General features: G+C 41.6%; 1 protein-coding gene across 13 annotated transcripts in view; it reads right to left on the bottom strand.

Annotated features, from left to right (window-relative positions):
• Tenm2 (teneurin transmembrane protein 2) overlaps positions 1–13,505 on the bottom strand; it is a 1,173,780-nt gene that overhangs the window by 267,811 nt on the left and 892,464 nt on the right. For all 13 annotated transcript variants that reach the window (XM_063230744.1, XM_063230743.1, XM_063230746.1 and 10 more), the window contains one exon: positions 4,176–4,410. In XM_063230744.1, coding sequence (XP_063086814.1) covers positions 4,176–4,410 — 235 coding nt within the window. The remainder of the gene's footprint in view (positions 1–4,175; positions 4,411–13,505) is intronic.

Below are 13,505 nucleotides of genomic sequence, written 5' to 3'. Positions count from 1 at the left end.
TCATCTTAAAAGGCAGCCTGCAAGCTTGTTTACAAATTGAGGAACTCATTGAGGATTAAAATCAGGGCTTTCAATACTTTCAAACACAGAGGGAAGTTCTGTCCTGCTTAGGGATTCTTGTTGGGGAACTGCTGTCCAGACAGTCAGAGAAAAGCTTGCTTCAGCAAAACACACAGAGAAAGAAAAGTCAGCTCCTGTCACTGAACTGCTTGCTACTGGTTTAAGAAAGTGAAGGTGCCTTCAGATACTCCCAAAGAAGCTGCTGCCCAGAAATCTCCTGGCCTTGGCACTCCCAGCAGAGCAAGAACGTGTAGGTGAGATCAACCAAGAACTGCCTGTAGACTTATTCCAGAAAGTTCCATAAACACTATATGGAAAAGTGGGTGGAGGAGATAGTGATGTGCACAGTACAGAGTGTTCGTAGTTAGGTCCTCTGCCTCATGGTTGTTTTTTCTTGGCTTATATCATGGCTTATACATAAATTGATAGCTTTGGTTAAGAGAAATTTATATGCATTGTTCCTTTATAGAACTAATATCGATACAGGGTTTACTTGTTTCTTTGGCATTAGATTCCAAATTTGTACAGTCCCGTTTTCTGGTTGTGCCTCCCAAATCAGCACCTCTAGTCCTACCTGCCATCCTACACATGCAGAAGAAAAAGATGCAAAAGCACAGTTCTGAGAAGATGAAACAGATCTCTTTAAGACTGATGGGGATTTACACAGCTGGGCAGACTGGCCCAGGACCATTCCCCACTAGTGTAAAGAAGTACATTGGACTTGGCACACAGTTTCTGGTTGTGGCAGAAAGCCCGCTCATTACTGTCAGGGTTATGAAGTTCTTGCATCACTTCCAGAAGTCTGTATTAATGAGAGAGGCGTGGTGAGGCTGTTTGTAAATTTCCATTGCATTTTCTAAATTGGTGACTACATCATGATCAGCTCCAAGAATATCTTGTCTTTAATGGTTCTCTCTCCAGGATGTGATTACCAATTCTTATTTAGTATGAGAGAGAGAAATGGAAATCCTACCACACTTCATATGATGAAGAAATCCTATGCCTACTTATAGCATTGTGCCCCTAAAAAGCACTCCTCTGTTTGTATGCTTTCATGGGGAGGGAAATGTCATCATTAAACTCAGAGTGTTACAGCATTTACATGAATGAATTTGCTCAGTTCTTGTTTGCCAAAATGATATGAAAAATAAAACAGTGGAGAACGGGAACAAATGCTATGCTGTAAGTGTCTGACTTTTTTTCCCCTACTTTTCCAGTAGGGGAGCTCTTACTCATTCCTCAAAACCCAGCTCAGACAGCCTTTCAGCTGTGAAATTTTTCATGATATCTCTGTGAGACTCAATCGCTTCTTCTACTATAAAACTGTAACTTTTACACTTCTATGATTATACGCAGCATCCTCCTGTTTATTGCTGAATACCTCCTTTAGATGGTTTGAGAGCTTTACAGAAAGAATGCATGTTATACTCATTACCTTCCTAGTAGCTAACATTGCTTTTGGTACATTTAAGGGACTCAGCAAATATTCACTAATAAGAGCATCAACTAAGAATATTTAAAAGGGAATGTTTCAACAATCCAATGGACTACTGCTAAAATTTTCATCCATGAGTTGTATATTCACAGTCTATTTTCTGGGATCCATGAGTGAAGCTTTAAATATTTATCACCTTTGGTACTCTGTGCTTGATTTCTGGTAAAAGCCCCAAACCATGGCCTAGCATTTTCCAATCCTTGGTTCCTAAGTGTACTGATGAAGGAATACTGATGTTCTCATTCATTTTTTTTTCTTTCTGATAGACTTCAAGGTTCTGTTTATCTGACAAAGTTCGGTAAATTTAACTCACTTCTTCCAAGTGCATCATTGGAAGTTCTGATTCTTGGGGAAAGGCCACATAGCCAAGAGACAGGTAGGACTCTGGAGATCAGAAAGTAAGTTCTCAGAGACGGGTCTCAGGAAAGCAGAAAAGAATATGCAGGTTTTGTTGATTCTCTCTACTAGGTGCTTGTCAAGGGAATATTTAACTATAAGTGATTATTTAAAGTGAATCTTCTAGAGAATCAGTCGATTCCAAGTCGGGTGGGAAATATGCTTATGTGTTGTATGTGCTTGGATCACCAAAAGGAGACTTCTTATAAGGAACAGACACTGATGTATCTGGTTCTATAAAGAAACAATTAGGACAGACATGTTGCTATCTTCTTTTGTGTATAGAGATCAGTAGAGTTTCATCTAATGTGCCTTATAATTTATTTATTTATTTATTTAGATCGGTACCGGGGATCGAACACACGACCGCCTGCTTGCAAGGCAGATACTTATGCCGCTGAGCTAAATCCCCACCCCCTAAGCTTATAATTTATTATCTCCCTAAAGTTGTAGACTTCCTGCAGGTTTCCTAGTTCTTCTACAACTACATTTTGCATCTTTAAGATAGCAAAAATAGTCCTCTGTTTCTACCCTGCTGAGTTGACCTCAGGTTGAATGAGGTAATGCCTATATTCACGAATGAGAAGCATACATGAAATGTACAGGAAATACTGACTGTTAATCATCACGAAAGTCCTCATCTTTACTCTTCTTTACTGCTTTGCTATAACAGTGATCACACTTCTGTTTGTCTTTCTTTATATCCTTCTTTTTCTTTTTCATGTAACCCACTGTCTGTAGCCTATCCAGAAACTATTTTTCAAATGATAATCCATTAGTATAAAAATAAGATAGTATAAAAAATAAGAGTAGCACCCAACACACTTTTAGATAATTTATTAATATTAGAGGAAAAAGGCAGAAAAATCTCATTCAGTCTTTAAAACCACCATCGGCTATAACAGCATCCTGAGTCAAGCCTGGTTGACCAGCAGCTTCCAGCAAAACTGTTGATTAGTGGATTTTTATCAGCACAGACATTTAAGTTGTCTATTATATATAATACATACATATACTTTTTATTGATTTGACTTCTTTTTAGTATTAGAAATTAAGATTGTAGGCATGGTTAAAAATAACTTACAATTGTCAGCAAATAAAATTAAAATTTGGAGTGATTATAATGACAAGGGTGTGTAGTATATTAATTTTCAAAATTTTATTTTAAAAACCCCTAAAACAACCAGAAAAAGGTAGCTAGGAAATAACTCCAGGTGCCATGGTTTTCAAAATTGCTTCCAGCTGTGTGTAGAAAATCCAGTGGTCATTACTAGAAAGATTACAGATTATTTCTGTCTTTCTTCCAGTCTAAGTTATTAAAATTTAAAAGCTATTTGAGAACTTTGAGAAGGGTCAGTAGGAACGAGATCCTCTCCCTGAGTAGTCTCCACAATTCTTCCAGACAAGGAAACATCAGCAGTTGGAGCACACAGACCCTGGAAGTGTCTGGGGACAGAGCTACTTCAATACCTGGCCAACCCGCTCCAAGCCTCCGCTGTCAATTACAGAGAGACGCCAGGCGGGACTGGTGGGGCTTCCTCTAGGTCACTAAGGTGCCAGTGGTGTGGGAAGATCACAAGTGAAGGTGAAAAGTATGCAAGCAAAACCAAACAAAGGCAGACACACAGACCATTTCCGACTCTCCCCTGCTCACATCAGTGCAGCCCAGGTTTTTCCTTGTTTTTACACATCCTTGTTTGCCCCACAGGCATCAAGCTGTTAGTGTGTACAGGAGGGATTAAAGCGAGGCTGCATGTTGGATGAAATATAAATTAAAATTATACTTCTGTCAGTCTGGAATCTAGGATTGTTTCTCAAGGTCTCCCCAAACACTTAATTTCAAATGAGTCTTCATTTATTACTTCAGGAAAGGCCAAATGCATAATTTATCAGCAGCTTTCAGTCAATATACCCTTATAAGCACATTTCCCATGAGCCTTTGAGTAAAAATATGTTATGCTAATTCTATTAGTTGGGTACACAAGAGCTGTCTAAGAGAGTAAACAAGCATTAAAAGGAGACACATGTGAACAAAGAAATACCTGTCAACCTACTGTCCGGGGTCAAATTGCCAAGGGAACAGAAGGTGTTAAGCTTGTCTCATTATTTATGTCAGGAAAGTTCTACCCACTCAGACTCTGAGGCTCCAGGGTGACTATGTGTGGGTGACAGGGTGAAGGTGACAGACAGAGTGAGCCCCTCTGATGGGGGCATGAGGACTTACCGAGTCTCTAGCGGTACGTTGCTGTTCAGCACCCAGCTGTCTTGAAGCTGCACGGACTCTGGTGTGGTGGCCAGATCGTTGGGTGCTGGGGCAGGGGCGTGGATCTGACTGCGCCGATTGGTCAGGGAGTTCCTGTTGAGGGAGTTGGCAGACGAGTGGTGATGTGACAACGTGTGGTTGTGAGGGGGTGGAAGAGGGGGCCTCAGTGTCGACTGGCTGTGGTGGTTCGGAGGACCTGGAGAGAGAAGGAGAAACAGCTATCAGTGCCTGAGGGTCACAGTCTCAAGCTCTCTGCCAATCTGCCAAGTAGAGTTTGGAGCCAAAGTCCCTGTGTGGACAACAGCTGGAAGCCACAAACTAGAGAGGCCGATGAGACTGCAGACAGCATTTCAGCGTTGAGTACAAATAAATAATATGCTTCAATTTGCATTTATGCATATGCATCCAATGAAGAATAATGACAAACAAGGTTAGGAAGCCCAGGTTGCTGAGGAGTGACCAGCGAAAATATCTGAATCAAATAGTGCTCCAGTCAAAGGAAAACGACACGTAAGGGTGACCATTGCTGAAACATTTCTATTCCATTTCAGCACTTCACATCACATTCTTTTCCCTCTTCTCCTTGCTCTGCCTTTTCTCTTTTTCCTCCTTCTTTTCTTTTTCTCCTGTGGTGCTAGGGATGGAACCCAAGGCTTCACTCATAACGGACAAGCACTCTACCACTAAGCTACAACCCCAGAATCTGTACATGTCCGTTCAAATACATACACTGATTTGTACAGAAGCAGAAAGTAAATGATGGTTACCGAAGACTGGCGAGGGTGAGGAGAGGCTGGCAAACAGGTACACATTTCAGTGTTCTGGTTTCCTGTTGCACAGCAGGTTAACTACCATGGATAATAATGTATTGTACGTTGCCAAACAGCTGAAAGACGAATTTGACTGTTGAAATGAGTGCTTGCTGTGACAGAGATGTTAAGTGTCCTAATCTGATCATTACACAATATACACATGTATCTAAAAACTGTGTACAGCTTTAATAATCAATTGAAAATAAAGTTGGGGTGTAGCTCAGTGTTAGCGTGCTTGCCTAGCACATACAGAGCTCTGAGTGATACCTAAATAAGTAAATAATAAAGTTAATTCATTGTTCTTTTTAAGGCGATAAAGATACACACATACTTCTCCGAGTAAAGGAGTCTAATATTTAAAGCCCTGCTCAGGCAGGAACTGAAGGGAGTTGGTTGTGAACTGAATTGAACCGTAGAGAGGGGAGCAGAGTCCTTCCTGGGCTCTGGCTGGTGTGGCCGGGCGGGACAAGGAAGCGGGGAAGGTGCTGGACATGGCTTCGACTTTTGTTGGAAAAGCTGGCAAATCTGGATGTGAGGATGAGATTTCCTGGGTTTTGGAGGTATTGACAAATAACTCAAAATAAATAAATACATAAACAAACATATTCATATGTGTAGATCATTTTTTAAAAAAATGAATTGACTCAGCAACACGAGCGAGGATGCTCCCGTCAGCAGCCTGGTGACTTCTCGGAGAGCTGAACCCTGAGGACTCTGTCTCTGGAAAAGGTCAGAGGAGATGTTTTCAAGCCATGATCCCTACTCCAGCCTGCATCCTATTTTTAAAGTAATAACATCTTCTATCCTTGCAGGAAAAGTGAATAGATGAGAACGCTACCGCTGGAAATATTCCCGTGTTGTGATAAAAACTTAGACAACTCTGCACATGGCTTCCATAGCAAGCGATTCCCAGTCCGTACAATGGAATAGATTAAGCACAAGGAAAACGAAAGCAGTTCACTGTGCCACATAAGCCTATAATTTCATTTTAATGGATGCTGCAACATGACTTTTAATTTGTGTCCTTTGAGAAAGTTTATTTTTTGAAGCCTCCAGTCAGGGCTGGCAGCTCACCAGGTGACTGCTGAGCCTTGTCATTTTGGCCCCTGCCAACTCTTAAAATCCTCAGCCCCTGCTGTCCTGGCTTTAAGAAGTTGGCTCAAGTCATTTAAACAAGCAATTTGACACAAATTTCAACTACTTGTCTCCTTATGTGGCCGGGCTACATCTCCAAAAGGTGTAATCCACATGCTAGGGTTCCCGCAAAGCCTGCAGAAACAGTTTGAGGAAAAGACAATATGTCAAAAAGATACGAGGTATAGAGACCATCACAACCAGTAAAGCAGGAAGGAAAAATGTAAAGAAAAGCTGGTTCCTTGAAGTTTGCATCTCTGGGCTGAAATTACTTGCAGGACTTTTTTTTTTTTTTTTTTTAATATTCAGAAAAAGACAACTAAAACCCAGTGGGGAACGCCATGGAACAGTTGTATGGATTTTAAAACGTGTCCTCCAAATGAACCTGTAATTCATGTTTTACATTATGCATCAGAGACACCTTAAATATATCTTTGGAGGAGTTTCATAGCTGTACCAGGCTATTATATTTTCTGGCATTGTTGTCTAGGTAGCAATGTATTATTACACAGTTATTTAGCATTTGTCTGTCTCATATTAGTGAGAGAGATGGGCAGGGGGTGAAATGATGTCATAACGATCCCTCAGAGATGCTCTCCAAGCCCCTCACACATGGTTAATGAATTCTCTTCCCCTCTCTAAACTCCTACTCTAGCGATATCTTTAGTCCCCATTAGGTAATTATGAGACTTGCCTGAGGAAGATGAGGTCAGTCAGTGTACAATGAGAATCCACCCCCTCCAACCCTGAGCCCTGGCTTCCCACTGCCCTGTGCCCCAGCTCCCCCTGGGCTCTCCAGACTGCACACTCCATCCAAGTCCGGAGGCCTGTGGGGGATTCCATTCACTAACTGTCATACAGACATTCCTGCTTCCTGTCTGTTCACCTGGAGCCAAGTTTTCCTGGCTTACCCCAGCCTGGGTGGCCTTCCTCTGTCTCTCTGTGTTCAGATCGGGGGAATTTCTGAGTTGCCAAATGAGTGACAGTACCCAAGGGTATTGCCCAGGGGACAGATGCACCAGCATGGATGCTACACTGTGTGTTCCAGTGAAATGGATGATGTGTTTTCTAGTCTCCTGGAAGAAAGGTCAGGTTCTCTTTCCACATTCCCTAAGGAGAAAGCTTAGAACCTCTGGAAGAACTGGAGAAAAAAAGAGGAAAGGAAGACAAAAGAATATTTAATTTTCCACTCATCCGATCTCCTAGGAAGCAGCATTCTGTTTCGCTGCAAATAAATTAAACGATTGATAACAACAACAACAAAAAAATTACCCAGTATCTTTAGCACCGGAAGGTGTTCTAATTATTGTGGTTGTTTATTTTCACTGTGATGTTGATGTTATTTGCTCATGTGGCTATTCAAAAATCAGATTTTCAACTAAGTGAAGATAGAAGGAAAGGAGGCCCCCAGTACAGAGTAAGAAGTGCTACCACTGGGGAATCTATGGAATGAAGAGGCACATGCTCTAGGTCAGGAGATAAAACCTAAAGGACCCGTTCAAGGATTAAGCCTGCCCCTTGCAAGCTGCAGAATCAGAGCTTGCTTGCAACTTTGCTTTTCAAATTTCAGTTTACTGATTTGCCAAGCATTAAAAAATAGCAGTAACTAGTTGCTAAGGTTGCTGTGAAAAGTAGAGACAAAGGATGAATAGAAGACAGCTAAACATCAGCCGAGGACTGGCGAGTTCCCCAAAGCTATGTACATAGAGCACTGCTTCTTTTAGGGATAAAGGGTGGAAAAAATACAAGCAAAGCTCCCAGATGTGAGTAGGGATAGTAAACCTACGCTTCATTTATCTAGATGAACAGTGACGGATTGGTAGCTCTCAGTCAGAATGTTATAAATAACCCAAGATCAATATATTATAGACTATTCAGATTTCTTCTAGAACAGAAATAAAAATTAAAAAAATATCAACCCTCATGACAACAGGAGAGAGGTAAAAGCTCCTGAGCTGCTTCCCTAGCTTGCCCTAGCCCTAAATATTTCTGTTATCTTATGTTGCTGGAAACAATTAACTGCATTTTTGTCTCCTTGTGCTATTATGTTTTTGACACGTAGTTCAACCAGAAGTACCCAGGTATTCAGTGTAGGTAATGTCCCTCTAACATGACAAGATCCTGCTGCAACTACTAAGCTCAAGCACTTTTTGGATTTATCAGCTTTTGTCGTAGTCATTCAATGTACTCACTGGGTGGGAAGGTTTTCTATTTCAAAAGCGCAGACAATGCCTGACAACACACTTTATTGCTTTCTAAGAAGCTAAAACACATGAAAAACTCTTCTGCAAATCTAAGCGTGCCTCCAATCTATAATGAGACAAAAATGAGTAACTCAGCTTGATGCAGAGACCTTACTGTACATTCTAAGTTTGAAGCATTTATTTGATTTTATTAATGTGCATATTATTTATGGCTCTCCTATTGCATAAGTATAAAAATCACATGATTATGCAATTTAACCACAAATAACTGCACCACATAAATGCTTACACAGTATCAACCCAATAAATATGCTATTAATAGGCAAAAGGCAATTGTCATTAAAAACTCATTGCCAACCAATGGCACCTGATTTGCTTGAGTCAAGAACCTTGAAGTTATTTTTGGTACTAGGTGGCTGTTAGTCTTTGGAAGAAGGAACTGTTGCATTGGTTCTTTCCTAAAAGCTAAAGAAGGTATAGTCAAGTCTCCTAGAAAAGTGTATTTCTAGGGCAGGTACTTTGTGTATATCAAAATGTGAAGTGCGTGCGTTAAGCATGACTCCAAATCTGGGTGCAACATGGTCTGAGCATCTGTGTTTTAAGACATGTTGGGGGAGAGTTACTGTTCGCTGATTTTGCCATGAAAGTCATTCACGTATTTTCTCCTGCATTTGCTCATGGGCTGATAATAGAGTCTTAAGAAAAACCAAGCAGTTCTGTCTCCTTGAGTAGCAACACCAATTCCAACAAAGATCTGAGGACTACAGATCTCAGTGCAGCCACTCCTGTGTTGACTAGAGCGGAGCAGCTCAAAAATACAGGGAAGCAACCAACCCCTACATTTTATGTAACACAGAGGAAGAATTTTCCTGGGAGAAAGAAGCAAAATTGTCAATAATTGGCTATTGTTGTTGTACTCTGTCTTAACAAACGGGGGTTGGATGGGGGGAAGCATCTAGGCTGGGTCTGCTCTTGCCAAGGCTGAGGCTCTGAAGGTGTGGGAGGGCAGGAACACACTGAGATGGCCTTGTCTTGTTTTGAAGTGTGCACTACATTTTCCTGGTGATTCAATATGATGACGAAGTATACAAAAGGAAAAATAAAAGTAGGGGCCTGCCTACTGTTAATAAATCACTCATTCCCAGAGATGCATGCTCACCCTTGGTCTTTAAAGCCTATCAACTCCCTCAGACCTGAGATGATAAATTAACCACAAACCCTCTGCCCTCTTTCCTGGACCCACTTCTCTAGAGCAAGTTACATCTTGACAGTAATTTGAAGATGCTAGTAGTGAGGTTGGTGTTGGCAGAGACTTTGGAATCTCTGGTTGATGAAAACTCAGTCCAAATTTGACTTTGGATGGGAGCCAGAGGGAACTGGGGGTGAAGGCTTTCCAGAATAACAGCCCCTGGTTAGAAGTAAGGGGGGTGAAATTGCTCACAGATGGCCAGCTTGACAGTTGGCTTTGACCACTTACTAAATATGCGACCATCAGAAAGCTATCTATGTTTTTCTGCTTTATCTGTGGAATGGGTATAGTAATTTAACTTCTCATATATGGATTTTTGGAGAAGCATATGGAAAATATATTTTTAAAGAGCCTAGTACAATTCTTGGCACATAGTCAGCTACTAGTAGATATTGTTGATATATTATTAGTTGGCATAATTAATGATATTGATAATAGCAATAGCAGCCACAGCAATCATGGCTTTGAGGAAAATGTTGAGTAACTCCTGGAAAGCCATGGCTACCAGAATTTTAGCTCTTGGAGATGTAAATTCTTGGAGGGAAATTTCAAAAATACAGGGAATTAAAATTCCCAGCCCTAGGCCCTACCATCTTCAAATTCAGCCTGCAGAAAAGAAGAGTAACTAAATGATGTGGTCAGGGCATGAAAATGACACAGGACAAAGAACTGTACCATTTCCACAAACAAAATGATAACTGTTAATGACAAGATGGCAATCCTGACCACAGGAGCTATGAGCTGTCCTCTTTTTGTATCTGGTACTATGCAAATTATTGTGCATAAGTGACTTGTGCAGTAATACCTTGATTTGCAAACACTTATGTTTGCAAACAATTCGGTTCTCAAAAACATTTTACAAAACTTGCTTTCATTCACAAAGTCCACATTGGATGACAAACACAAAGTGTAGTCATTTTCTCCCAAATCATAAACCAAACAGTTCATAAACCAAGGTTCCACTGTATCCATCTCCCCACTCTCGTGGGATAGGTTGCTTACAATACTTACGTCACAGATTCAGCAAGTCAGGTTCTAAGACGTGAAGTAATGCACCAATCAGTTTAGCAATAGTTAAGTTAAGCAGTAGTTTATTTCTTTATTTGACCCCAAGGTCTTTTCCCCTTCCAGCCCTATGCAAAGGAGCATCAGATCAGAGTGACCTAACACACAGGCAGAACAAGAAATTGACCTGGGTGGATGTGTACCTATCAAGCACAGAGGAAAACAAGTTTGAATTATTATTATTATTGTTATTATTATTATTTGCACTTGTGCTTAAAAGGCAGACTCAAAGCTTGTGAGACACTGGAGGGAAGCCCCCATCTCCAGGCTCTGCACTGTCTCACGACGCTGCTTGAATCAGGAGAAATAGACCAGAACAGCCAAACTGCAGTGCAATCTCTCTTTCTGTGCCTTCCCTGAAGGCCCTCCCAGCTCTCTCTGTGCTGCTCCCTGGCTCCACTGCCAGTGGTGTGAAGGCTGAGCATCAGTGACGTCTGTCAGAAGCGGAGCCAAGGGCATGCTCCGTCCTGGCTTGTCCTGCCCTGTTCTGACCAGAGGTATTTTGCCAATACCTGAGGATGGAGGTGTACAGGGAGCGGATCCAAATCTATCCTGCTCCTGAGTTAGGAAAGTAATTTTCTTATTGTCTTTAAATATCAGGCGCTTTGGACTTTGAGCTTGCTCCTTTCTGCCCTGCCTTAACTACTGAATGATTTGTCTCCTGAAGCAGGGGATTCTGTTTTTTGCCCCTGACATCCGTGTGGTACTACTGGCTTCCATGGCAGGTGAACAGTGTGTAGTGTCGTCTCACAAGGACTACAGCGGGCTGGAGCTGCAGCCTTGCAGAGCAGAGGAGAAAGAAGGAGGGAGAGTGAAGGAACCAGCTAAGTTGTTTCTCCTTTTGCATTTCCCAGTGCTCAGGTCCAGTTCTGCCCAGTGCCGCTTGGCAGATGGGGGGACACACTATCCTGTCCCTGGGAACCGTCCTCGACAGAAGGGCCTCACTCGGCCTGAACAGAGGGCCCAGGAAGGCGAGGACTGTGTTCACTGCCGAGAAAGATTTATAGTTCCTTGCTTATGAAAAATATACAACCTCAGAGTAAAAGCATGCTGCGTACATTCACAATGAAACAGATCAGCACCCAGTGGCAGAAACATGGGAATTACCATCACAAGGAGCAATCGTTTGTAGACTTAGAAGTCCAAGTTTTATCAGCTTTCCTGGTACTCATGAAAGACTAGGGTGGGGCGGGGAGGACATGTTAGAACTTCTAAGAACAATAGCTCTCAATCAGCATCAGTTGTTTGATAAGCCTTGTGCATGTTGCATCTTATTTAAAACTTGCAATAACTTTCAAAGTGGATACATTTGTTATTTTGCAGATGAGATAAGGAAGAAGCATGGAAGCTAAGGGATCAGTCTCTCACCTTGAATTTTTGGCACCGAACTGTAGTATGTCTGTGTCCCTTTTGGCTACTCAGTTCGCACACTGCATGTATCTCTTGTATGACCCTCAGAAGGTAGTTTTATGCTATCTTTGTTGTGAGCTTCTCCAGGGACAAGGGTCTGTCCCTCCTGCTTTTACTTATGCAGGGTGAGGCCACAGTGACTGATACAGCACTAGCAGTGAATGAATGAATGGACAACACTGTCCCTGGAGCTCACATTTAAAAGTTTCAGTGGGAAAGATCAGAATATATTTCTAGCTCCATCTTTTTAGCAATCCAGTGGATTGCTAGAATCAACAACGGACCTTTACAAATCCTCCTAAATCCTTTTGTCCTGAGAAGTTTCTTTTAATAGGGCGATGGCCCAACACAGGGAGAAGATAACTATGAATCTATCTAGGTATCTATGTTGCTGGTTCTGTCTGATCACATTTCCTTTGTTTTCAAATACCTGATATACTATCAAATTCATCATTTTAAAGTATGTATTTTGGTATTTCTTTAGCATACTTACTGAGGTGTGTAATCATCATTGTTATCAAATGTTAGATCATTTTTATCAACTTCAAAACATACACTATACCCCCTTGGCAATCCCTCCCTGCTCCTCTCCTCTATCCCACTACTGGCAGGTGTGAACATACTTTCATTTCTATCATTCTGTTTATACTGAACATTTCAAAGAAGTGGTGAGTCTCTCTCTCTCTCTCTCCCTTTCTCTCAAAAGACCATGTTGTCTGTCCATTGCAGCCCTTTGGAGCCTATCAAAGCTAAATTTCACATAGTACACACTTTTGCAACTTCAAAATATTTTTCCCAGAAAAGATAAAAATAACATTCACCAGTGCCTTTTGGCTGAGTTCTTGCTGCTGTTGATATTTTTCAGATGGAGACTGTGAGGGCCACTACAAAGCCACCTGGATGCTGGAGGGTCTGAGGAGGAGCCTGGAGTTTGTTCTAATGGCTCAGGCATGGCCATCTCCCAGTGGAGGGCCACACCTGTTCAGTCCAAGCCCAGGCAGGCACTGTTGTGGGAAAGGGGGAAGTTGGGGGATCTTGAATTGGGCACCCAGTCTGCAGCTTCCCTGGGCTCAAGTGTTTTTTAGCAAATAATGGAACTATTTGGAAATTGACTTTCCCAAATAAGGCAAGTTGTCAACCAGGATGGGTCAGGAAGGGGTTTTAATCTCATGAATTCCATCATTTCACCACACTCCAAACTCAGCCCTTGCTTTCCTAAATCATTAGAAAAAAAAATCAGTGTCAACCTTATTGGACACAGACAGACAGAGACAGACAGATAGACAGGCAGACAGGCAGACAGAGAGATCACTTGAAATACTTGAGAACCCTTTTAAAGAGGAGATTTTATTGCAAAGTTCCATCTGAGCAGTGTCTATCTGAGCATTTCCATAAATCTACATTACCCTAGGTATTT

This window comes from Cavia porcellus, unplaced genomic scaffold (assembly GCF_034190915.1).
Source record: "Cavia porcellus strain 051 isolate PalLab524CR breed Dunkin Hartley unplaced genomic scaffold, mCavPor4.1 scaffold_19, whole genome shotgun sequence".
Classification (NCBI taxonomy): domain Eukaryota; kingdom Metazoa; phylum Chordata; class Mammalia; order Rodentia; family Caviidae; genus Cavia; species Cavia porcellus.
The sequence above is the reverse complement of the archived record's forward strand: the minus strand, read 5'-3'. Positions and strand labels throughout refer to the sequence as shown.